Source organism: Magnolia sinica, chromosome 12 (assembly GCF_029962835.1).
Source record: "Magnolia sinica isolate HGM2019 chromosome 12, MsV1, whole genome shotgun sequence".
Lineage (NCBI taxonomy): Eukaryota > Viridiplantae > Streptophyta > Magnoliopsida > Magnoliales > Magnoliaceae > Magnolia > Magnolia sinica.
Window position 1 is genome coordinate 10,937,399 of NC_080584.1, and position 24,168 is coordinate 10,961,566.

The window sequence follows — 24,168 nt, forward strand, 5'->3', positions numbered from 1 at the left end:
GCAAGCTACAGAAGGTAGTAGCATTGTCAACGACAGAAGCCGAGTACATTGCAGTCACAGAGGTATGTAAAGAGATGCTTTGGATGAAGATGGCAAGAGCAGCACGTTGTCTATTGCGATAGTCAAAGTGCTATACACTTGAGTAAGAATCTAAGTTAGAACTCCAAGTCGAAGCACATAAAGATTCAGTATCACTAGATCAGGGATACTTTAGAACAGAATGTGTTACAGCTTGAGAAGGTCCACACGGACGATAATGGGTCAGACATGATGACCAAGGCTTTACTTAAGGACAAGTTTGAGGTTTGTAGAAACCTGGATGGCTTGAAGAAGGTGAATTCCTCCTGAGTCGAAAAGGGGAAGATTTGATGGGGTTTTCCTCCTCAGGTCAGAGGAGATGAGGTGCGGTTCGGATGGTTTATGCTTGTAGGGTGTGGTTTATGCTTTGATTTATTTCATTGCTTTATTATTTCATAATTCTGGTTTGTTTCGGGAGACTAGATCCTAAGGTTTTGTACAAGGCCCCCAACAGTGGACCCTTTCCTTGATTTGTTCCACTGTAGATGTAGTACCATACATGTAACCCAATCCAGACCATCCGAATCACACGCCCCAACATGGATGGACGATGGCATATAAGTCTTTCTAGTTAGATGATCTTAAGTTCTTGAACATCTAATATCAAAGGTAGAATTTGGTCTGCAAACCATTTTTTTACTGTCCAATTGATGTGATTTTTGGATAATGATCCATCTATAATGGGGACACCAATTTAATTTGGATGGTCTAGATTGAAGTACAAGTTTTCTTAGGTTGATCATTATGCTTAGAAATGAATGCGAGCCTTTGAAGGGAAGGCCTTGGGAGACTAACAGAATAGCTGTTGAGCAGACCTACCAAACAACTTGGAATGGAGGAACGTGAGAGAGAGCGGGAGCAGGAAGGGGATCGAGATCTAGAGGGCCAGTGGGAGAGGGTTTCCTCCAGGAAATCTCGGCACTCAATTTATCTCTTCTGCCTCTTTGCGGTAAACCTTACTTTTGATACCACAGAAGAAGATCTGCTCCGAATTTTCGGCCGATTTGGGAAAATTCGGGAAGTTTACATTCCATGGAATCGAGTCCTTAATCAATCTCGTGGATTCACATTCATTCAATTCTGTTATGAGCAGGATGCTCTCAATGCAATCCATTGTCTTCATGAGAGAAGGATTGATGGGAGGGTGGCTCATGTTGCTTGGGCGAAAGGACAGTCTGGAACTAGGGCAGAAACGCCAGGTACTGCTTTTCCTCATCATCAGCAGAAAAAGCCAGATTCGGATCATCATTTCATGAACGTAGTTTCCTGATCCAGTCTGAGATTCAAATCGACGTAGGAGAGTTTGGGGGTAACTACAATTGCTGACCCTAGAGCTATGGAGACCAGACTTCATCTGTTGAATCTAGTTATGGTGGGGACAGCGGTGAACCAGGACGTCCGCATTGATCGTCTAATAGGACCTTTGAAGAATTCGAATATGAACTCTTCCGAGGTGGAGATTGTGCGGATCTCAGTAATGAAATTCCTTCTGACGTTCAAATCCGCAGCGAAGATGGACGCCTTCAGCAATAACACTGCATTACATTCGGACATGGGGCTCCAATCTGTGGAAAAGTGTTCTCTGGAAGAGGTTATTGGAGGTGGAGGTGTTTGGGTCAGACTTTCGGTATTCCGGCCCACGCCTGGATTGAATCTATCATCCTTGATCTGGCTAGCTACTTCGGGAAGATCATACAAATAGATTCCAACTCCAGATTTGGCTATTTCCAGGTGTTTGCTCGGATTAAAGTTCTTCCTAGGCCGAGAGTTAGTTTCAAAGATGTGCCGCGGTTACAGGTTTTGGGGAAGGTATATCCCATCATTGCAGAATTGGAATCGTTGTTCAGGTCCAGAAGCTCTTCGTCTACTGGACCAGCTATGAAAGAGGGCACAAGAGATTAGGTTCTAAGAAGATTCCATGGTAATACAGGGACCCCTACAGATGTTTGTGGAAATGCTTCAGTTAGGGTGGCAACTAATACTCAGGAAAAAGGGGGACACCAGTCTGGCATTCGCACTAACGCCACAGTGGCGGATGGTGTTCAAGCTATTTCGAATGCTTGTGGAATTTCGATCACTGATGTTAGTGAAAATGCTAACTCTGGTGCCAATCCATGTGTTGGGCTTATAATCCCAACAGGTGTTTGTCAAATTGATGATTCCGAAGTGTGTCATAACAGGTGTGACCTTGCTATAGCAGGGGGTCCAGGCACCACTGGCTTTGGTCATATGGTCATTAATCCACCTCTTGTTAGCTCAGGTTATAATGTTAGCACAGGTGGAATGGTAGTTACGGGAGCTGGAGCTTATAACAGCAAGGGAGAAGGGGGAGACAGGGGCGTTTCTTGTCACCATTTCAAGATCGGTCCTCCATATTCTACACCGCAGCTTCCCACTTCTGAAGATCATCCAATGCAGATAGAAAATGCAACAGGGGAGCGAAGTGAGGAGTGTTATGTGAATGACATTCAGGGTATTTTACAACCTCTTTATGATTCTCAGAAGTCAGATAATGTTATGCTCAGCCAAGGTGAAGTCGATATGCTGTGTGGAATGCAGCCTCATGTCCAGCCTCAGTAGAGCATAGTTCTCACAGTCAGCCATTTGGACATGATACATCCAGATGAGTTTGAGGAGAGAAATGCCACTATAGGAATATCAGGGAACTCTGTTGGGAACATCGGTAACTCTCAGGATCTTCAGGTACAGCTACTACATATGTTGCAAGAGAGTGGCAAGGAAAATTTTCCTCCAGAAATTAGGACTGAAGCGATAGGTGCTAAGACGGTGGTGGTAGAGCTTTGTGAAAGCAGAACCGAAAGGAGCAGTCTCTACAAATGCAGGGCTGTGACAAACAAGGGCAGACATTCATTCCCAGTTATGGAATCAGAACGAAACAATACTCAAAGGGAGAGAGCGGCACTCGAAGTGGACCTCTCTCCTTACTTCTCCTCAGTAATCAGACCTGTTAGTGCCTTTGTTGGGAATCCGGAAGAAGGTTATGAAAGCCCAGCTGCCAATCAATGCGAGGGACAAGAGCAGGGTCAAGATATGGAATTGGGCCAAGATTTAATCTGGGAAAGCAGTCAACAGGTTTTGGCAGATAAAGATCTACAAGAGGGAAAGTCACGGCTGACAGTGGACAGATCTGGGAGGCTATCGAGAAGACACAGAATTCTCTACACTAAAGGAAACTGGAGCTCAAGGCTGCGAAGGTTGAAGAGACGGGCAGTGAATTCTGGATGTGTTACGGATGGATAACTCTATTATATGGAATGCACGCGGAGTCGGCAATGCGCTTACGATCAAGTCCCTTAAACAAATGGTAAAAAAAATACAATCCATGTCTTTTGGCGATCCTAGAACCCATGCTATCTGACAGTAAAAGGGTAGCGCTGGGCCTAAAGTTAAGCTTCCATTGTTCGGTTTCAACTTCTAATCAAGGGGGGAAAATCTGGATCTTTCTTAGGAATCAGCTGAGTGCTCGGATGACCTCGGTTTCAAATCAGATGTTGACTTTATCCTTTGCTCCTCCTACCCGGTGTGATCCGGTCTCTCAATCGGTAGTGTATGTTAAATGCTGCAAGTTCCAAAGGAGAGTGCTTTGGAGTGAGATTGAGAATCTTGGCAGATCGGTCCAAGGGGCCTGGGCCATTGCTGGCGATTTCAATGCAGTGATAAATCCAGATGAAAGGAGAGGGAGCCGTGCTGTTGATGGTACAAGCATGGAGGACTTTGCTGAGATGATTCACAATTCCGGCCTTATTGATGCGGGTTTCATCGGTAACCGGTTTACTTGGTGTAACAATCGAGAAGGCAATGCACAAGTTTGGGCAAGGTTGGACAGAGTGCTCCTTAACTCTAGCTGGGTGACCGCGTTTCCGCTATTTCGTGTCGAACACTTGCCTTGAATTAATTCAGATCATGCACCCCTGCGTCTCATCTTCCCTTCCCAGGATTCCCCAAAGGTCAGGCCTTTCAAATTCCTTAGAATGTGGACCATGCATGCTTCCTTCTATCAGCTTATTCAAAGGGCTTGGGCAGGAGAATGTTCCCCTCATTCGATGATTAATGTTCAGCTTAAGTTGAAAAAAACAAAACAAGTTTTAAAAGTGTGGAACAAGGAAATGTTCGGAAATATCTTCTGCCAGATTCAGATAGCTGAAGAGGAGCTGGAAGGGATCGACTTCAGCATGCAATCTGCCCCTTTTGAAGATCTCTCCCATCAGTTCATTGAAGTAAAACACAAGCTTAACCAGCTTCAGATCATGGAGGAGGTCTTTTGGAAATAAAAATCTAAAAAGTCTTGGCTCCTAGAGGGAGATAAAAACACAAAATTTTCGTTCGTCTGCAAATGAAAGAGCTAAAAGGGCCACCATTTCCTCCATCAGAAATGCAGTTGGGGAATCGATCTCCTCTAGCCGGGAGATAAAAGCCAAAGCGGTCAAATTCTTCGAGGATCTTTTCCAAGTTGAACCCATCAGTTTCGATGCTGACTTTCTCCAAGCTATCCCCCAGGTTATCACCCAACTGGATAATGATTCCTTGCTGGCTCCTCCTTTGATGGAGGAGGTCAAAGCGGTGGCCTTTTCTATGCCTCGAGACGGGGCTGCTGGTCCTAATGGCTTCTCGGCGGCTTTCTACGCAACCTGTTGGGACATTATTAGTGATGACATTCTTAAAGCATCGAGGGACCTCATGGATGGGATCGCTATCTCAAGAGCGTTCACTTTAAATCTCATCTGTCTTATCCCAAAATCCCCATCAACTGCATGTTTTGCTGATTTTCGTCCTATAAGCTTGTGTAACGTTATTTATAAAATTTTTGCAAAACTATTACCTAACAGATTAAGCTCTCTTTTATCTAAGATGATATCGCAGGAACAGGGTGCTTTCGTTCAGGGGAGATCGATAGCAGAAAATATAGCGTTAGCCCAAGAAATGATTCGAGACATCAACAGAAAAGTTCGGGGGGGGCAATCTCATTCTCAAACTCGACCTCGAAAAAGCTTACGATAGGTTGAGTTGGGATTATCTGAAACAAGTGCTCCTCAAGTTCGGGTTCAGTCAGAGATGGGCCCAGATCATGGAGAGTTGCTGGGGGAACAACTGGTTCTCCATCCTTATCAACGGGGAACCGACAGGCTTCTTCAAATCTTATCGGGGCTTGAGACAAGGGGACCCCCTCTCCCCGACACTTTTCGTCATTGCTATGGAGACTTTTCTCCGTTAATCTCAACCTGATGATCATGAGTGACGGGTGTCAACAGTTTGCCATGCGTCGGGGATGCCCCAGCTCCTCCCATCTTCTCTTCGCCGACGATATTCTTCTCTTCACCAACGGTAAAAGGGAGTCACTCCTTCAACTCAATCAGTTTCTAGCGTTATTTTAAGCAGTTACATGCCAAAAAATCGGCCGCTGTAAGAGTAGATTCATCTGTTCTAAAGCTCTAACTCCAGCCAGGATCAGATCCACTGAACATACTCTCGGGTTCCAGAAAGCTAGGGAGGAAATTATCTATTTGGGTGCCCCTCTGTGCACAGGCAGAATCAAATCGTCGGCCTTTCAGTTTCTGGTGGACAAGGTGGATAGGAGAACGTCTGGTTGGGCGGGTAGACTGATATCTCAAGCAAGCAGAGTAACGCTAGTTCGTCATGTCCTGAGCAGTCTTCCCATCCATATCATGTTAGCGATGCATATCCCGCGCCAGGTGATCGACAAGATGGAAAGAAGCTTCTCAAATTTCTTTTGGGGATGGGCTGATGAGAACAGGAAACTCCACTGGCTGGCTTGGAAAAAGATTGCCAGACCCATCGAGGAAGGCGGGTTGGGTATTAGAAGGTTGAGAGATGTCATGGAAGCTCATTGCTTCAAGCTAGTTTGGACTGTCAAGTATGGGGATCCTTCAAGTCCTTCGGCAAATCTTATGAAAAGCAAACATGTCAGGGATATACACGCCATTGCTCAGGTGCCCTCTTCCTCTAACCTATCGCCTCTTTGGAAGAAAGTTAGATCCCTTTTTCCTATTCTTTCGGAGTCAATTCAGTGGACGGTTGGCAATGGTGATCTAAATTTCTGGTCAGACAACTGAATGGGCAGGGGCCCCCTCCATCGCCTGCTCGACTGTCCTGTCCCTACTGAGCTACAGGAGCTGAAATTGAAAGACATCCTGGGTCAATCTGGCCCCTTCCCTCCCTCTCGGGTTTTCTCCCTCCTTCCTCAACACCTAATTGATGAAATAATCAACGACAATTTTTCTACTTCTGATGAACCTCTCGAGTGCATCTGGCTGCATGAAACGTCAGGAAGATTCTCTATTCGCTCAGCCTGGAAGCTGCTGCGATCCCCGTCCCCGCCCAACCAGTGGGCTAGATGGATCTGGCAAGGCCCTCTCCCTCCTAAATTCTCCATCTTCTTGTGGAGATTCATTCACAAGGCGATCCCTGTCGATAACAGAGTTCAAGAGAAAGGCGTGGCCATGGCCTCTAGATGCAGATGTTGTCTTCAAGGTATGAATGCCACTCCTCAATCGGAATCAATCCACCACCTCTTTCTTTTTGGCCGTCATGCGCAAGCCCTTTGAGCCTCTTTTGGCTCGTTATGTGGTATCCCTCCTCTGCTCCATAGCTCTATTGCAGGCAAATTGAGCCATTGGAGGAATGCTTCTGCTCCAGGAGCAGCGCCCAACTCGATCAGATTTCTGCCTCCAATCCTTATTATGTGGGAGATCTGGTGAGCTAGAAATGTCGCAGTTTTCGACAACTCCCCGATGATCTTCAGGAAATCTGTGGCCCGTATCAGATGGTGGGCAAACATGGTTCTTGGCGCAGATTTAATTGACTCTGTTGGCTGGAATCGTGGGTGTAGACCCATGAAATCGTTTGCTGTTCAAAATCGTAATGCCTCTATCCTGGTGAAATGGAGATAGCCAACCCCGGGATGGGTCAAATTAAATGTAGATGGATCGGTGATGGGTAATCCTGGTCCTTCAGGTGGGGGTGGCATCTGCAGGAATGAAAACGGTACTTTTCTTTTCGGTTTCACCGCGGGCTACGGGGTTGGTTCTAACAATATGGCGGAACTCTGCGCTATTCATGACGGGATGATGCTTTGCTTGGGCAAAGGCTTGGACATGGTTATTATTGAGTCTGATTCTAAACTGGTGATTCATAGCCTCACTAATCATGCCAAGACCCCTTAGACGTGGAAACCTTGGCCGTCTAGAATCGACCGCTTACGCCGGCAGGAAAATTTTTCTTTCGCTTATATTCTCAGAGAAGGTAACGGTCCGATGGATGGTTTGGCTCGGGAGGGGAGTCTCCTTCAACAGTCTACGATCCATCTTCATTCGGGGTCCCTTCCTGTTGTCGTCTGTGGTGTGATCTTTTTAGATAGGGTTGGGCTAGGTGCCCTCAGATCGACCGACTGACTCGGTCGTTTTGTTGGTTTTTAATTTTCGGCGCTTCTTGTAGATAGGTGGTCACCTATGTCCCGTTTCGTTTGGCCCTTCCATCTATTTTGTTGCGAGGGCCCTGTTTAGTTTTATGCAGATCGTTGTATAGTCTATACCTTTTGAATGGAAAATCTTCAACTTTTAAAAAAAATAAAATAAAAAATAAAATAAATAAATAAAAAATGTTTGCTTAGGTTGGGAGTAACATTGAAATTTATTTTGGACGCTTGAAGGGGTTATCTTGCACCAGAGTACGCCATGCTTGGGCACTTGACGGAGAAGGCTGATGTGTTTGGCTTCGGGGTAGTCGCTCTCGAGATTTTCAGCAGAAAGCGAAATTCATACTCGAGCTTGGATCAAGAGAAGATATATCTCCTTGAACGGGTATGCCATTTTGATTACCTTGGAAGACTAAGATAGGGAGTGCAATATCTCAATAATTTCTTCTTAGAAAAGTATATATGCCTATACCATAGTTCTGAAAGTCACTGACTCGACTCAAAACTTGGCTGATTTTCAACTCGACTTGTTGAGATTTCAAGCTGAGTCAGTGAGAAACTCATTTTTGAATGTGACTCAGCCGAGTTTTAGAAAGACTTGTTGAGTGTTCATTCAGGCAACTATTTTTAATAAAACATTAAGGTGGATGGAGATTCGAACTCCTAAGAGAACCAAGGTATTAAACCAGTGAACTAAACATGTTTTGTTATTGCCTTTTTCTGTTGCTGTTTCGATATCTTTTTTACCATATATTGTAAGCATTTATTACTGAGAAATGATTGAGTTCCCTCAGGCCACTACAAGTTATAGTGCTACTAGTTGCAAAGGGACACTTATAGTTCTATCCGTTGATCTAGACCATTCATCAAGTCCAACATATTTAATGGGCCACCTTTCTAACATTGCACCAACCTGACAATCTTAACAATCTGTTCAGTAGCCGTTATTATGGACGGCCAAGATTGTTTGAACAAAAACAGGTCAAATCAACTGTTCAATCCCTCTCTTAGCAACCTATCATGGATTTCTTATGATTCTAAAGTATCACTCCTGTTAGGCAATCCTAACCATCCCATCCATGGATTGGAGAAAGGATGGCTACAAAGCTAAGGGCAAATCATGGATGGATTGGATCATCCAATCAGTATGATATTTTTATTTTTTATGCTAGCCCATGAAATTTGTTCTGGACTTAATAGACTGTTCAGATTGGTCAATTGGACTGTCCAAGTTCTACAATCCAACTAGGAGCACTATAACTTACAGGGCTCTAAGAGCATAGGAGCATTTCTTTATTAGTGTCCCTACGTCTAATTTTATTGTTAAATAGTGAGTCACGTGAAGACTAGGTGGGTCTTCGATGTTGCGCAGCACATAAACAACGCAGTGAGCCTAGATCCAATCTCAGGCTTCACCCACAAACGATAAACAAGAAGAAATATAAACTAGAAATAGATCAAAGCAATCCAAACAAACCACAAGACAAGATATATGTGGAAAAACCCCAAACTAGGGTAAAAAAACCACGGATGCAAACTTCCACTATGAAGACAAACGAAGATTACAAGGCAATATACTAACCTCTCCCTTGGAAGAACATAGAAAATCTCTTGCCCACACCTTAGAAATATTTCCCAATATTCACCTTAACCTTAGAATAGCCCTAGGGACCCTAATTTATAGTTTTGGCAACTTCCCTTTCGCACCCTTGTGAAAGGCGACACAGAAATTCGCAGTCCGCATCAGATTCGAAAATGAATCTGCATAACCACGACCGGTTGAGCAGACTGCACGATCGGTCGAGTGGACCCCACGACCGGTCGTGCATGGCCCACGACCGGTCGAGCTCCTCGGACTCATAAAACTGATGCTCGCTGGAGTTCGAGTCGTGCCATTCCACGACTAGTCACAACCGGTCGAGTGGGCTCCACGACCGGTCGAGCAGGGGCCACGACCGATTGTGCGCGGCCCCAGATGTGACTCCACTTCTCAACAATCTCCCACTTGGAGACACATCGCCATAAACCTTTGTCTTCTTCATCCGGAGTACATCACCTCCCCATCTTCAAGCCTGAAAACCAATCAAAGCTGAATAGTGCTTTAGCTTCTCCCGTGTGATCGCCTTAGTCAGCATATCCGCAGGATTCTCACTTATATGAATCTTCTCCAGAACAATCAATCCATCTTCCAGTAACGAATGTATGAAGTGATATCTGATGGCAATATGGTTGGTCCTTGAATGAAAGGCTGAATTTTTAGCCAAGTGTATTGCACTCTGACTGTCACTGTACAGCTTGCAATCTGCTTGCTTCTTACCCAACTCTTCCATGAAATCTTGCATCCACACCATCTTCTTGCACGCTTCTGTAGCCGCAACATATTCTGCTTCCGTCGTACTGATAGATACTATCTTCTGTAACTGAGAGACCTAACTGACTGCAACACTACTCAGAGTATAAACATAACCTGTAGTGCTTCTTCTGCCGTCAATATCTCCTGCCAAATCTAAATCCACGTAGCCTTGTAGCTTGATTTTCGATCCACCATAGCACAGCCCTACATCCTTAGTATCTACTAGGTATCTAAGAATCCACTTCACAGCTTCCCAATCTTCCTTCCCGGGGGTTGTTTATGAACCTGCTAACAACTCCTACTGCTTGAGCAATGTCTGACCTCGTGCTCACTATAACATACATGAGACTCCCAATATCTGACGCGTATGAGATTTTAGCCATGTAGTCCCGTTCCTCCTACGTCTTTGCTCCTTGCTCCTTAGATAGCTTGAAGTGGTTGCCTAATGGAGTGCTAACCGGCTTAGCACCTCCCATATTGAATCGATCAAGTACCTTGGCTATGTACTCTGCCCGTGACAGAACTAATTTATTGTTTTCCCTGTCACGCTTTATCCTCATGCCTAGGATTTGTTCTGCAACTCCTAAATCCTTCATGGCAAATTCTCTAGACAGTTGTCTTTTGAGATCTGAGATGTCCTTCATGGTTGAACCGACCACAAGCATATCATCAACGTACAGAAGAAGGATGATGTACGACGTATCAAACTTCTTCAAGTAACAACATTGGTCTGCATGACATTTCCTGAAACCGTTTCCCAACATGAAACTGTCGAACTTCTTGTACCACTGCCTCGGGGCCTGCTTCAGGCCATATAGACTCTTCTTCAGTCTACACACTTTGTTCTCCTTACTTGATGCCACGTATCCTGTCGGCTGATGCATGTATCTCTTTTTCAAGGTCCCCATGAAGAAAGGCTGTCTTACCATCTAGCTGCTCTAGATGTAAGTCTTCTATAGCCACTATACTCAAGACCATGCGAATCGTAGACATTTTCACCACAAGTGAAAATATTTCAGTGAAATCGATACCTGCCTTTTGTTGAAACCCTTTCACAACCAATCTGGTCTTGTACCGTTTCAAACCATCGTGCTCCTCCTTCAGTCTGTAAACCCACTTGTTATGAAGAGCTTTCTTACCCTTGGATAAAGTGACTAGCTCCCAAGTACGATTAGACTCAAGAGAGTTCATCTCCTCATCCATGGCCTGCTCCCACTTAACTCGTGTATCTGACTGTAATGCCTCTTCAAAATACTCTGATTCACCATTATTTGTCAGCAATAGATAATGTAAGGAGGGTGAGTATCGGACCGTGGATCTCCTCTCCCGAGTAGACCTCCTCACACCTGGTGTATGTGGCTCTGCTTCATAATGTTCCTGTGTATGATCATCCTGTGGCGCTGTAAAACCTGTGTCCGGTAACTCTTCTAACTCTACGAATTCCTTTTCCTCAGCCTTATTTCCTTCCACACTGTCCTTATGCATCACTTTTTCATTGCAGACTACGTCCTTGCTTCTGATAATTTTCTTGTTTTCTGCATCCCAAAACTTGTAACCAAAATCATGCTGCCCGTAGCCTATAAACGTGCACCTCCTGAATTTCGCATCCAGCTTGTTTCTGTGCTCTACATCAATGTGAACATATGAAGTGCAACCAAACACTCTGAGATGTGCAAGGTTCACTTCTTTCCCAGACTACGTTTCTTCTGGTAGCCCATCATCCAATGGTGCTGAGGGACTTCTATTGATGAGATATGCAGCAGTATTCACAACATCTGCCCAAAAGGTCTTGGGCAACCCTGCATGTAACCTCATGCTCCTGGCGCGCTCAAGGATGGTCCTGTTAATGCGCTCAGCCACACCATTCTGTTGTGATGTCCCTGAAATCGTTTCTAATGTTTGATTCCATTTGCTGCACAATACTCCTCAAATCTCTTATCACAATACTCTCCCCCATTATCAGATCTGAGACAGTTTACTATTTTACCTATCTCATTTTCTACCATAACTTTTCACTTCTTAAATACATCAAATACATCAGATTTATATTTTAAGAAATAGACCCACAGTTTCCTACTAGTATCATTAATAAAGGAAACAAAATAACGTGAGCCATAAAGAGATAATACCTGTGCCGGTCGCCACACATCAGTGTGTACAAGCTCCAACAGATGCGTCTTTGGAGTACGTCCCGTCTTCTTGAAACTTACCCTTTTCTGCTTGTCATACACGCAGTCCTCGTAGAATTCCAAGTCAATAGACTTCAGCCCTGATAGCTTCCCTTTTGACAATAACACTTTCATCCATTTCTCACTCATATGTCCCAACCTCTGATGCCATAACTGCCCATTTACTCTAGTTGATGCGATTGTGAGTGAACTATATGATCCTGAAGTCACGTACAAAGTATCTTCCTTTTTACCTCGAGATATTACCAAGGCACCTTTTGTGATTTTTCAGAAATCACTGGTGAATGTCGTCACATAACCGGTATCGGCCAACTGCTCCACTGAGATCAGATTCCTTCTCAAACTCGGTACATATCTGACATCCTTTAATTTCAACGTCGTTCTGTCTTTCTCATTCATATGAACGTCTCCCTTTCCAACAATACTGCACGACTCATCATCACCCAGGTAGACTCTCCCGAAGTCATCTGATACATAGTTACGCAGAACTTCCTTACACGAAGTAGCATAAAACAAAGCACCTGAGTCTATGATCTAAGACTCATTCCTCGCATCAAGAGACAAGATCAATGCCTCCGTGTCACTCTCCTCAGATAGATTCACTGAATCCTTCCCACCTTGAGAACTTCCTTCTTGTTTCTTGAGCGCCCTGCAATCACGTTTCATGTGCTCCTTGCCGCAATGCCAGCTCCCGTCTTTGTCTTTCGGTCCTTTGGACTTCTTCCTTGACTTAGAACGCCCGTGTTTATTGCCTCCTTTGTTCAGCGATCTTCATCTTCATTCAATGTTTAGAGCATTCCCTGAATCTCCTGAAACTCCTGATGCTTTTCTTCTAGATTCTTCGCTGAGAATTAGACCGGCCATATCATCAAATTTCAGCTTTATCGACCCTGAAGAATCGCTCACAGCAATCACCAAACGATCCCAACTGTCTGGCAAACTGGATAAGATCAATAATGCCCTGACCTCATCTTAAAAAACAATGCCAACGGATTCCAACTAGCTCGTGACTATATTGAATTCATTTAAATGTTTAGCCACGCTCCCACCATCTGATATCTTCATGTTGAATAGCTGTTTCATAAGATGAACCTTGTTGGACGCAGAAGGTTTTTCATACATGGTGGCTAGGGCTTCCATTAATTCTTTTGTAGTTTTCACCTTGGATATATTAAAGGCGACGCTCTTAGACAAAGAGAGTCGGATTGTTCCTAAAGCCTTTCTATCCAGTAAAAACCATTAATCATCTGTTATCTTTTCTGGTTTCTTCTCTTTTCTTCCTATAGGAATATAGAGGTCCTTCTGATACAGATAATCCTCCATCTGCATCTTCCAGAAGGCAAAGTTTGAACCATCAAACTTCTCAATTCTAGTTTTCCCTTCTTCCGTCATCGCTCCTAATAGAACTAAAAACCAATAGCTCTGATACCAGTTGTTGCGCAACATGCCAACAACGCAGTGAGCCTAGATCCAATCTCAAGCCTCATCCACAAACGATAAACAAGAGGAAATATAAACTAGAAATAGATTAAAGCAATCAAAACAAACCACAAGACAAGATATACATGAGAAAATTCCAAACTAGGATAAAAAAAAAAAAAACCACGGATGCAAACTTCCACTATGAAGACAAATGAAGATTACAAGGCAATATACTAACCTCTCCCTTGGAAGAATATAGAAAATCCCTTGCCTACACCTTAAAAATATTTCCTAATATTCACCTTAACCCTAGAATAGCCCTAGGGACCCCAATTTATAGTTTTGACAACTTTCCTTTCGCACAATTGCGAAAGGCGACATAGAAATCCGCAGTCCGCATCAAATTCAGAAACGAATCTGTATAACTACGACCGGTCGAGCAGACTGCACGACTGGTCGAGCGGATCCCACGACTAGTCGTGCATGGCCCATGACCGGTCGAGCACTTCGAACTCAAAAAACTGATGCTTGCTGGAGTCCGAGTCGTGCCAGTCCACGACCAGTTGAGCGGGCTCCACGACCGGTCGAGCGGGAGCCACGACTGGTAGTGCGCGGCCCCAGATGTGGCTCCACTTCTCAACATTCGAGTCAACCCAACCTGGATGGACATTGAGTGGAGTCGGGTTTTGGGGTTTTTGAACTATGGTATACGTATACTGAGTTATGAAATCTTTTGGGCCACCTAATGAACAAGCTGTAGACCAAAAAACATGGGCTGCCTACTGTATTAGCTGCCACAACAGTGGCATGCAAATTGATGGTCTGGGAAAAGCTGACCAAAATAACCGATCAACGCTTTGCATATCAAATGGCTGAAACTCACAACAATGTAATAGCTTGGATTGTCCAATCATAGTTTTTTGGGTGTGGTGGACGCCATATTCAACAATTCAATCCCCCAGAATCGATTGACATGTATACAGTGGCGATAGTAGAGATAGTAGAGCAACCCCCCAAAAACGATTGGCATGTATATAGTGGAAAATAGAGATGGCAGAGCAACCATCTCCAGAAAAAACTCAAATGCAAATCCCATCGAGGTATGGAGTTTCTATGCATAATTGCTTGAGATATGCTTATGTCACTCTTGGTTGAACTCTGCTCATATCATTGTGACCTGTTCCTCTGCAACTTTGGTAGAATAAGCTTATTCTGCAATTACATGCGAGTCTGCAATTACATGCGAGTACCCTTATGTTCTTCTTTGATCCCAAAAATTACCTGATCCAGAAGTAGGGTGGGGCACACCATGTAAAATCATGCCTTAAAACTCTAAATGTGATGTGTCCCACGAGTTTTGGAATGGCCTGATTTTGGGATGTCCATTCATGTCAGCGGGCTGCATCTTATGAATGGATTGGATGGTAGTACAAATCATGGTATGCTGCACGCATAATCTGGAAGGTTTTAATGGTGGGTATACCATCCAGACCGTTCCCTATGGTATGACCCACCCATGTTTCTTAATTGGCCTGATTTTTGGGGTATGGGGTGAACTTTAAGGGGGTCACCTTATGGATGGGGTGGGTGTGGTCCCTACATAGTTGTAGATTAGGTAATGCACAAAACATATTGTATTGGGAAATATTTACCAAAATAATGCCACCTTGGAAATTATTATTTCGAATATTCCCTTAACCTTGTCGGCACCAATGTGGCACGCATGCGCAACACACACACACACACACACATATATATATGAGTCCGGATCCTCTGTTATCTGGTAAACAAGGATTTCTTGTTATCCTAATGGTTTGGCGTCCGGAGCTTTCTTTTATTTTTATTTTGTATTTTTTAAGTGAGTGGTGACATGGACCAATGAGGATTAGGATAACAGGAAATCTCTGTTTACCTGGTAACAGAGGATCCGAACTCTCTCTCTCTCTCTCTCTCTCTCTCTCTCTCTCTCTCTCTCTATACACACACACACACACACACACACACCGGAAAATAGAATTTTTATTAAGAAAAGACCTTTACAACCCTTCCGGCAGGCTCCCACCAAAAGAAAAGGAGCCGCACCTATCATATACTGACTGACCCACTAAAAGGACGCACACCAAGGGACTGGTCCTGAGGGGCTATGCAAAGGGACCCCCTCTGAGCCCAGACAAAAACCAAAAACCAAAAAGACTGCCGAGAAACACCAAAAAGGCTAAACTCGCAGGTTACCTAGCCCTGCCCTATCGAGGACCAAAATGCCTCTAATCCTCCTTGGCAGCTCCAACGAAGAACGATAAAAAGAATTAGCGCAACCTTCAGATGCCATCCTGGCTAACGCGTCTGCCATTGATTTGCCTTCACAGTAAATGTGCTTAAAGAAAAGGTTTAGGTTGTGGCTAAGACGCTGTCTATACCAGATATTCCAAGGACAATGAGCCGTGGGAGCTGCAGCTGCTTCGACCATGACTTTAGAGTCGGATTCCACAATGATTCTGGAGAAGCCCAATTTACTACATAAAGTAATTCCATCCAACATAGCCTGGGCTTCCGCACTCGTGTTCGAACCAAGGCCGTAGTACCTATTAAAAACAAAGACGACCCTGCCTTGGGGGTCTCTAAGCACCCCACCACCGCCACTCTCGCCCGGATTCCCATAAGAGGATCCATCAACATTAAGCTTAACCCAGCCTTGAAGCGGTTTTTGCCATGTGACAATATGAGGAGCCACTTGAGGAGGTCTCTTGCCACTACCCAACTGAAGAGCCTGAATGGAGATCGAGTCCTTAAAGGACGGAGATTTACTGTCAGGTAAGAGGTTGCTGATTTCCCTCAGCCATTTTGACACTCGGGCAATAAATGTGCAGCTTGACTCTTGACCCCTTCAAAACGCGAAGCATTTCGACTTGGGCATAACTCCCAGGAGATAAGCGCCAGAGCCAGGCCCAATAGCTGTTTGAGACGAGAGGATGGAGAGGGCCTCGATGTCCAAAAGTTTATCTTCTGCTTAATGGTTTGATCATGGATGACGGAACATCAAAAATTCTGTGAAAGTGATCCCAGACCTTGGTAGCTATGATCCCATGACAGAGTAAATGGTCCAGACTTTCCACTGCATGAGCTGGGGGGGAGATGAGGATCTGTTGAGGGCCTGGAGCTGACTGAACTATGGGCTGCGCAACATATATATTGTTCATCTGTCTGGAGCATGTCAAAAAATTCTGTCTACATCTTTTTCATTCAATCGTAGGTTATATACAAAAAAAAAAAAAAAATAATAAATAAAACCTTTTTGCTATACAATTCTGTCTCCTACACTCATGCTACGGGATGTTATAAATTTCAAATGCGTAAAATCTCTCTTGGTTGTTTAGCTCACGCCAACAACTCTCTTGGTTGTTTACAATGCTAAAATCTCTCTTGGTTGTTTAGCTCACACCAATAACTCTATTGGTTGTTTACAGCTCACGCCAACACTCCCCCTCAAGTTGATGCATAGAGGTCTTGCATGCCCAACTTGTCAAGTGAGTTGTAGAAGTCCTTGCTAGATACAGCTTTTGTAAGGATGTCCGCCAACTGATCTTCGGATTTCACAAACGGAAACCTAATTATTTTTGCTTTAAGATTCTCTTTGATGAAATGTCGATCTACCTCCACATGTTTAGTACGATCATGTTGAATAGGATTGTGAGAAATGACAATTGCAGCTTTATTGTCACATAAGAGATCCATCTCGGAAGTGGGGGCAAACCCGATTTCAGTGAGTAGCTTTCTTAGCCAAAGGAGTTCATAAAGACCCTTAGCCATTCCCCTAAACTCAGCTTCAGCACTTGACAAAGCTATTACTTTTTGTTTCTTGCTTCTCCAGGTTACAAGATTTCCCCTAACAAATGTAAAATATCCTGAGGTGGACTTTCTGTCAGTGATATTACTTGCCCAATCTGCATCCGTGTATCCATAAACCATCGACTGACTGTTATATTTTGAGAACATAAGCCCCTTGCCCGAGGATGACTTCAAGTATCGAAGTATTCGAATCACTGCTTCCATATGACTCTTACTTGGATTATGCATAAATTGACTTACAACACTTACAGCGTATGCAATATCTGGACGAGTATGAGAGAGATAAATGAGTTTACCAACTAACCTTTAATATATTCCTTTATCTGTTGGTACTTGGTCTGGGTATTCTCCAAGCTTGTGATTCTGAACTATGGGGGTGTCTGCAGGTTTACATTCCAACATCCCTACTTCGGTTAGCAAGTCTAATATGTATTTCCGTTGGGAGAGAAATATACCTTGCTTAGACTTGGCAACTTCAATTCCCAAGAAATGCTTGAGTCCTCCCAGATTTTTCATCTCGAATTCAGTTGCTAATTGCTTTTGAAGCAGAGAGATTTCTTCTTCATCATCTCCTGTAATAATCATGTCATCTACATAGATTATCAAAGCAGTTACCTTGCCCAACTGATGCTTTAAGAACAAAGTATGGTCAGAGTTACTTTGTTGGAAGCCATATTTCTTCATTGCCAAGCTAAACCTTCCAAACCATGCTCGTGGTGATTGCTTCAGTTCATACAACGCTCGCTACAATTTACACACCACTCCATTCTTTGAAGATGATGTATAACCTGGAGGAACATCCATATAAACCTCTTCTTGGAGATCACCATTGAGAAAAGCGTTTTTTACATCAAATTGATGCAAAAGCCAATCAAGATTTATTGCAAGAGACAATAACACCCTAACTGTATTCAACTTGGCTACAGGTGAGAAAGTCTCTTGATAATCGACACCATATGTCTGCGTATATCCCTTCGCTACCAGTCGTGCTTTATACCGTTTAATAGATCCATCTGCTTTGTGTTTAATGGAGAACACCCATTTGCACCCCACGGTTTGTTTTCCTTTAGGTAATGGAATAAGAGTCCATGTATCATTTTTAAGTAGTGCCTCCATTTCTTCCTCTATAGCTCGAGTCCATCTTGGATTTGCCAATGCCTCATGAACACTGGTAGGAATCTGACATATGGAGAGTTCATGTGCAAATTTCTTGAGAGGTTCAGAGAGTTCTTTGGTGGATGTATAGTTAGCAATTGGATACCTCGACCTTCGTTCTTCAATATCTGGAGAGTATCTGTTAGGTGGCTTGCCACGATTGTACCTGTGAGGTAAGACATATCCTGCAGATGCATCTATATCATCGGTATGTAAGGGTGTAATAATAGTACTTACCTCAGGAGTATTCTCAGGAGATGATTCGGCTGGCACTTCAGAGGAAGGGATATAGGTTCGGTCTCAGATGTTGCATGCTCTACATTAGGATATATCTCGGCTTCACAGTTCACAACGCCTGAGTTATCATTCTGCCCACCATGCTCCTGCGGCTCGGCTTCACAGTTGGCTTCACAGTTCACAACGCCTGAGTTATTATTCGGCCGACCATGCTCCTGCGGCTCGGCTTCACAGTTCACAACGCCTGAGTTATCATTCGACATCTCATGTTGGAACCAATTCAACTCTTCATTATGTATCTCCCCCTAAAGAGTAGAAGTAGGTGCCGGAGAGGAAAAGAACATATCAGTCTCCAAGAATTGGACATCCATAGTCACATAGAGTCTGCGAGTGGTAGGATCATAGCACTGGTACCCTTTGATGGACGCCATAGCCCAAAAACAAATACCGATGTGCACACGGATCAAGTTTAGTGTGCTGGTTCTTGTGGAGATACACATAGACGACACACCCAAAGACGCGAGGAGGAATCATCAGTGCGGTAGGTAGTGACACATAAGTAGAAAGACATTGGAGTTGTGTCTTAAAGGATAAAACCTTGGAAGGCATTCGGTTGAGAAGATGGATAACAGTTGAGACGGCATCGGTCCAAAAACGTTTGGGCATACGAGCACCGAGAAGCAAAGCACGAGCAGTCTCAAGAACATGTCTATTCTCCCTCTCGGCGACACCGTTCTGTTGAGGTGTTTGTGAGCTTGACGTTTCATGAATTAAACCATGTTGAGTAAAGTACGCTTTAAGGTGCTGATTGACATATTCTCCACCATTATCAGAACGGAGAACCTTCATGATGACATTGTACTGAGTACTAACCGTAGCATGGAATGTTTCAAAGACACTGAGAACCTCTTCTTTGTGTTTCATCAAGTAGAGCCATGTCATATAGGTACAATCATCCACAAAAATAACAAACCAACGAAAGCCAGACATATTAGTAACAGGTGAGGGCCCCCATATATCAGAGTGAATTAACGCAAATGGAGTGTCACTTTTAGTCATGCTTAATGGATAAGTAGCGCGATGGCTCTTAGTCAAAATACAAGTGTCACATTTCAAATCAGAGGCTTGTAAATGCTTTAACAGATTAGGAAAAACATGCTTCAAATAAGGAAAAGACGGGTGTCCCAAGTATGGATGCCACAACCAAAGTAGTGTCTCTTTATCAGCATGTGGATGGTTCATGTTATTGGCCTGACCGATATTGATGTCTTTCACATAATATGATCCCCCCCTCTTAGTACCACGTCCAATTATCTCCTTGGTGAGAATATCCTGAATAAGACAAAAATTTAGATAAAGAAGTACAACACACCCAAGGTCTGTAGTAAGCTGACTTATAGACAACAATTTATGGGATAGAGACGGAACAAGTAAAGTATTAGATAAATGCAAGGATGGAGATAAGGTCACAGAGCCAGCTCCAGTGACTGGTGAGATAACACCATTTGCATTGGCTATGCTGGTGCATCGCGGAAGAGAGGTTTGAAAGAAGTCCGAGATAGCAAATGTCATATGGTCAGTGGCCCTCGAGTCGAGAAGCCATGCATTATAGTCCGCATCTCTGTGGGAGGTAAGAAGAGCAAGACCAGGGATACCTGAGTTCAAGTCGGGAGGAGCATCCGTGGACGTTACAGCTGGTTATATAAGAGAAAGATGGGGCTCTGCAGCAGCAACAACAACTGTGCCTGAACTTCTATTGGTTCCGGTTCCATCAGGACGTTTACGGGCTTGAAGATCATGCCACCAATCAGGGTACCCATGCAACTTAAAACAGTTTTCACGTGTGTGTTTCTGGTTTCCACAATGAGAACATTTTTTCGCATTAGTAGAATTCCGGGTCTTGGAAGATTTACCAGGGGCAGAAGTGCTTAACGTAAGGGCTTTGGAGGCCAAGACAACTCCCTGGAGCTCATCGGTATCATGGGAAGTCATAACTTGTTGTCGAATAGCTTCCCGTCTAACATGTGCATACGCTTGTTCGACAGTAGGAAACAGTTTCATCTGTAGAACATCAGCCCGTATTTTGTCTACCCGATCGTCAAGACCATCCAGAAACACATAAACACGGTCTTTCTGGATGATCCGATTATAGTGCTGAATATCAACAGAGCATTCCATAGGATTTGGCCGACGGAAATCAATTTCACGCCATAAACCCTATAACTCAGTGTAATATTTTTCCAGCGAGCCAGCAGCTTGCTTCAGTCGTGTCACATACCGTCAAAGATCATACACTTGTGAGGTATCACTACCATCAAAGAAGGTAGTTGCAATGGAATCCCAAATTGCTTTTACCGTAGGAAACCAAATAAAATTGCCAATTAAGGACGAATCCATGGAAGAAATTAACCAACCTTTAACAATGACGTTATCGGTGCGCCACTCGCGAAAGGAGGGATCAGTTGGTAGCAGCTGGGGAAAGTCGCCGTTAATGTACCCCAGTTTCTCCTTGTCAGAGATATACATCTTGACAACCTGGGACCACAGTGTATAGTTGGAACCATCTAACTTAATGCCGATCGGAGTAGCAGATGTTTCAGTGGTGATGGTCGGGGTTCGAGCGCTGTTCAAAACCTCGGACATCCTTGTAGTCAATTCAAGGTTAGAGTCAGAGAGATTGGACGTACCGCCAGAGGAGTTCGGATCATTAGAGTTCGCCATGAACAGAGGTATAGTTAGGGTTGTAATACAGGAAGTTAGAACTCGTTTGGCTTTGATACCATGTCAAAAAATTCTGTCTACATCTTTTTCATTCAATCGTAGCTTATATATAAAAAATAAAAAATAAAAATAAATAAATAAAACCTCTTTGCTATACAATTCCGTCTCCTACACTCATGTTACGGTTTGTTACAAATTTCAAATGCCTAAAATCTCTCTTTGTTGTTTAGCTCACGCCAACAACTCTCTTGGTTGTTTACAATGCTAAAATCTCTCTTAGTTATTTAGCTCACGCCAACAACTCTATTGGTTGTTTACAGCTCACGCAAACATAACATATGTTCCATGGCCTTAAAATTAGGTAGGTCCACTCATTAGGTGGGCCACACATGGACGAGCACTGTTTGTTAATCGTGTTTTTTATCAACTGGCAATCATTTCTTACACTTGTTGCCCACCAGTGTGGACAGGACTGATTTTCGTTCCAGGTCAAAATCCCATTGTACCTTATGAATGGCCCAGATATCTCACGTCCCATGCCGGGCACTTGAAGTAGAGAATTCATCTGCTCGTGATCATTGGATTTCCTTTGCATGTGAACTGATCCTTTGTCACTCTGTAATCTCTTAGGCTTGGTATTTACATGAAAACAACCGTTCGTTGGAAGTGATCGATCCTGCACTATCCGAATTCTCTGAAGAGGAAGCAGTACGAGTGATTGGAGTGGCTCTTCTGTGCACTCAGGCATCGCCCACGCTACGCCCGCCCATGTCGCGAGTGGTGGCAATGCTATCAGGGGACGTCGAGGTGGGCATTGCTACATCGAGGCCTGGCTACTTGAGTGATTGGCAATTCAATGATGTGAGCGGAGAAGATTCAAGGACATCGATGGGAAGAACTACCAACAGCCAGCGTGACACGTCATCATGTGCGAGCACGGTACTTCCTCCAGAACCCATGCTGCCGTCCACTCATCCAAAGATGCATGAGATCATCAACAAAGGGCAGTGATGATTGTTATCCAAGCTCTCCATGCACGATATGTAAGAACATGGGTAAGTACTTTTGCTCAAAAGTACATAAATACAGGGCTGGAAACGGATCAGGTCGGCCTACGGAGAGGATCCGGACGGTTAGTATGGTGGGTTTCACTGTGGATGGCCCATGTACCAAAGCATTGCCCAGATCGAAATGTTCGAGCCATGGAATGCTTAGCCTCTTTTTGACTGAATGTAAACTACCATTGCCTTTTCTTTCTTAACTATCTATTGCTTGGCCACCTATATATTGAAGGGTAAGGACCTCTCCAATTGGAAGGAGTTCAAATGCATGGGCGAACCATGGTGGGCTTTATCATATCAACGGTTCGAATGACTGGACCATGGGCCCACTTGTATCAATAAAAAGCCAGAAGTATACTATACAAACTTTCTACCCAATGTAGATGGATTATAACACACAAAATAATGAAGATAAAAATAGTGTTACATGAGCAAATGATACTCTGTCCAAATAAAATGATGATTTTTGTTTGTCTCAAGATGTTGGAATTCAATCCTGGCCATACGTTCTTCCCATCTCCACATAAATTGTAGATGTTGAATGGCCCACCAATGAACAAGAATTTACATGTGACTGACTAGGACCAACCTCAACTCGGCTCAGTTCCAGCATCTGAGAATGGGTGAGGGCTGGTTTACCATGCAGTAGTTTTTACCATAGTTTAGAAAGTTTACCGAACTCAACCGAGTCAGACTTGACTCAACTGTAGGGGTCTAACTCAATTGAAAAACCTGCTTGATGAAGACTGGGTTAACTTGTCAAGTTGCGTAAAAGTGCAATTGGGCTGAGTCGACTTGGAAAACGAAACTGAGTCTTCTAAGGTTTTTGAGTACCCCAACCATTAATAAGGAATGAATAACTGGTGGTAATGGGCCGGGTGGCTGGCCATGCAAGCTTGGACCTGGAACTCTAAACTCACTTAAGGGCTGGCCCGGACCATTGACTCTAAAAGTAGTTTGTGTCTATTTTCAGCAGAACATCCTAGCCATGTAAAAAGTGGGTCACAACAGACAAATATGATACTAAGAGTGCATGTTGTTGATGTCTTAAATCTGTAAGGAGTAAGGTCTGTCGATGCCAATGATAGACCACTTGATGCAATCAAAGAGTCTATCAATGCCATCGATAGATGTCCAATGCCATTGAGAAAATTCAGAAAATTCATGTTTTGTTGCTGGAGCATTTTGGTGTTTCTACTCGATGTTATTGAAGGTGTTTGATGCCATCGACAGATCGTCAATGCCATCGAAGTGCCATCGATCATGCAAGTAGAATTGCGTCAGTGCGAGATTTGTTTCCTATTTCGATTGTGATTCTCACAAAAGCTTATATAATGGGTGTAATTGAGATTTAGGACAGAGAGTAGGCTTTCTAATTCGTTCCCAGGGTTTCAAGGGCATAACTTGGCTTGTGAGGAAGATTCGAGGCTTGTTCGAATTGGTAATCTCCATCTCACTACAAGAAATTCTACTTTTACCGACGAAAATTTTCGTCGCTATAAGCCAAATTTTCGTAGGCAAACATTTTTACTAATGAAAATTTTCGTCGGTAAATTCGTTGGTAAAACACCGTCGCAAAAAGCTTTTACCGACGAAAATTTTGAATCGTCGACAAAGGCAAGATTTTTACCGATGAAAATTTTCATCGGTAAA

General features: G+C 43.7%; 3 protein-coding genes across 3 annotated transcripts; all 3 read left to right on the forward strand.

Annotated features, from left to right (window-relative positions):
• The first annotated feature begins 553 nt into the window (after positions 1 to 553).
• Positions 554 to 22,465, forward strand: LOC131219924 (probable LRR receptor-like serine/threonine-protein kinase At1g56130). Its single transcript, XM_058214910.1, has 3 exons — positions 554 to 812; positions 7,727 to 7,916; positions 22,085 to 22,465. Exons 2-3 carry the CDS (start codon positions 7,791 to 7,793, stop codon positions 22,463 to 22,465), a joined length of 507 nt encoding a protein of 168 aa, XP_058070893.1. The 5' UTR covers positions 554 to 812; positions 7,727 to 7,790.
• On the forward strand, positions 911 to 1,348 carry LOC131219922 (serine/arginine-rich splicing factor SC35-like). The gene has a single exon (XM_058214908.1). The coding sequence runs from the start codon at positions 911 to 913 to the stop codon at positions 1,346 to 1,348; it is 438 nt and encodes a 145-aa protein (XP_058070891.1).
• On the forward strand, positions 3,567 to 6,170 carry LOC131219923 (uncharacterized). The gene is made up of 5 exons (XM_058214909.1): positions 3,567 to 3,861; positions 4,000 to 4,316; positions 4,396 to 4,887; positions 5,349 to 5,421; positions 5,539 to 6,170. The coding sequence occupies exons 1-5, from the start codon at positions 3,567 to 3,569 to the stop codon at positions 6,168 to 6,170; spliced, it is 1,809 nt and encodes a 602-aa protein (XP_058070892.1).
• Positions 22,466 to 24,168: the final 1,703 nt, after the last annotated feature.

What these genes read in the sequence shown, in the direction of transcription:
- LOC131219922 (XM_058214908.1), top strand. Translation starts at nt 911, where the DNA reads ATGGAGGAACGTGAGAGAGAGCGGGAGCAGGAAGGGGATCGAGATCTA.
- LOC131219924 (XM_058214910.1), top strand. Translation starts at nt 7,791, where the DNA reads ATGCTTGGGCACTTGACGGAGAAGGCTGATGTGTTTGGCTTCGGGGTA. An exon ending in AGATATATCTCCTTGAACGG is followed by an intron (nt 7,917 to 22,084) that starts GTATGCCATTTT and finishes GTAATCTCTTAG; the next exon opens with GCTTGGTATTTACATGAAAA.
- LOC131219923 (XM_058214909.1), top strand. Translation starts at nt 3,567, where the DNA reads ATGACCTCGGTTTCAAATCAGATGTTGACTTTATCCTTTGCTCCTCCT. An exon ending in TCTCCCATCAGTTCATTGAA is followed by an intron (nt 4,317 to 4,395) that starts GTAAAACACAAG and finishes CTTGGCTCCTAG; the next exon opens with AGGGAGATAAAAACACAAAA. An exon ending in GTCCTATAAGCTTGTGTAAC is followed by an intron (nt 4,888 to 5,348) that starts GTTATTTATAAA and finishes GGGTGTCAACAG; the next exon opens with TTTGCCATGCGTCGGGGATG.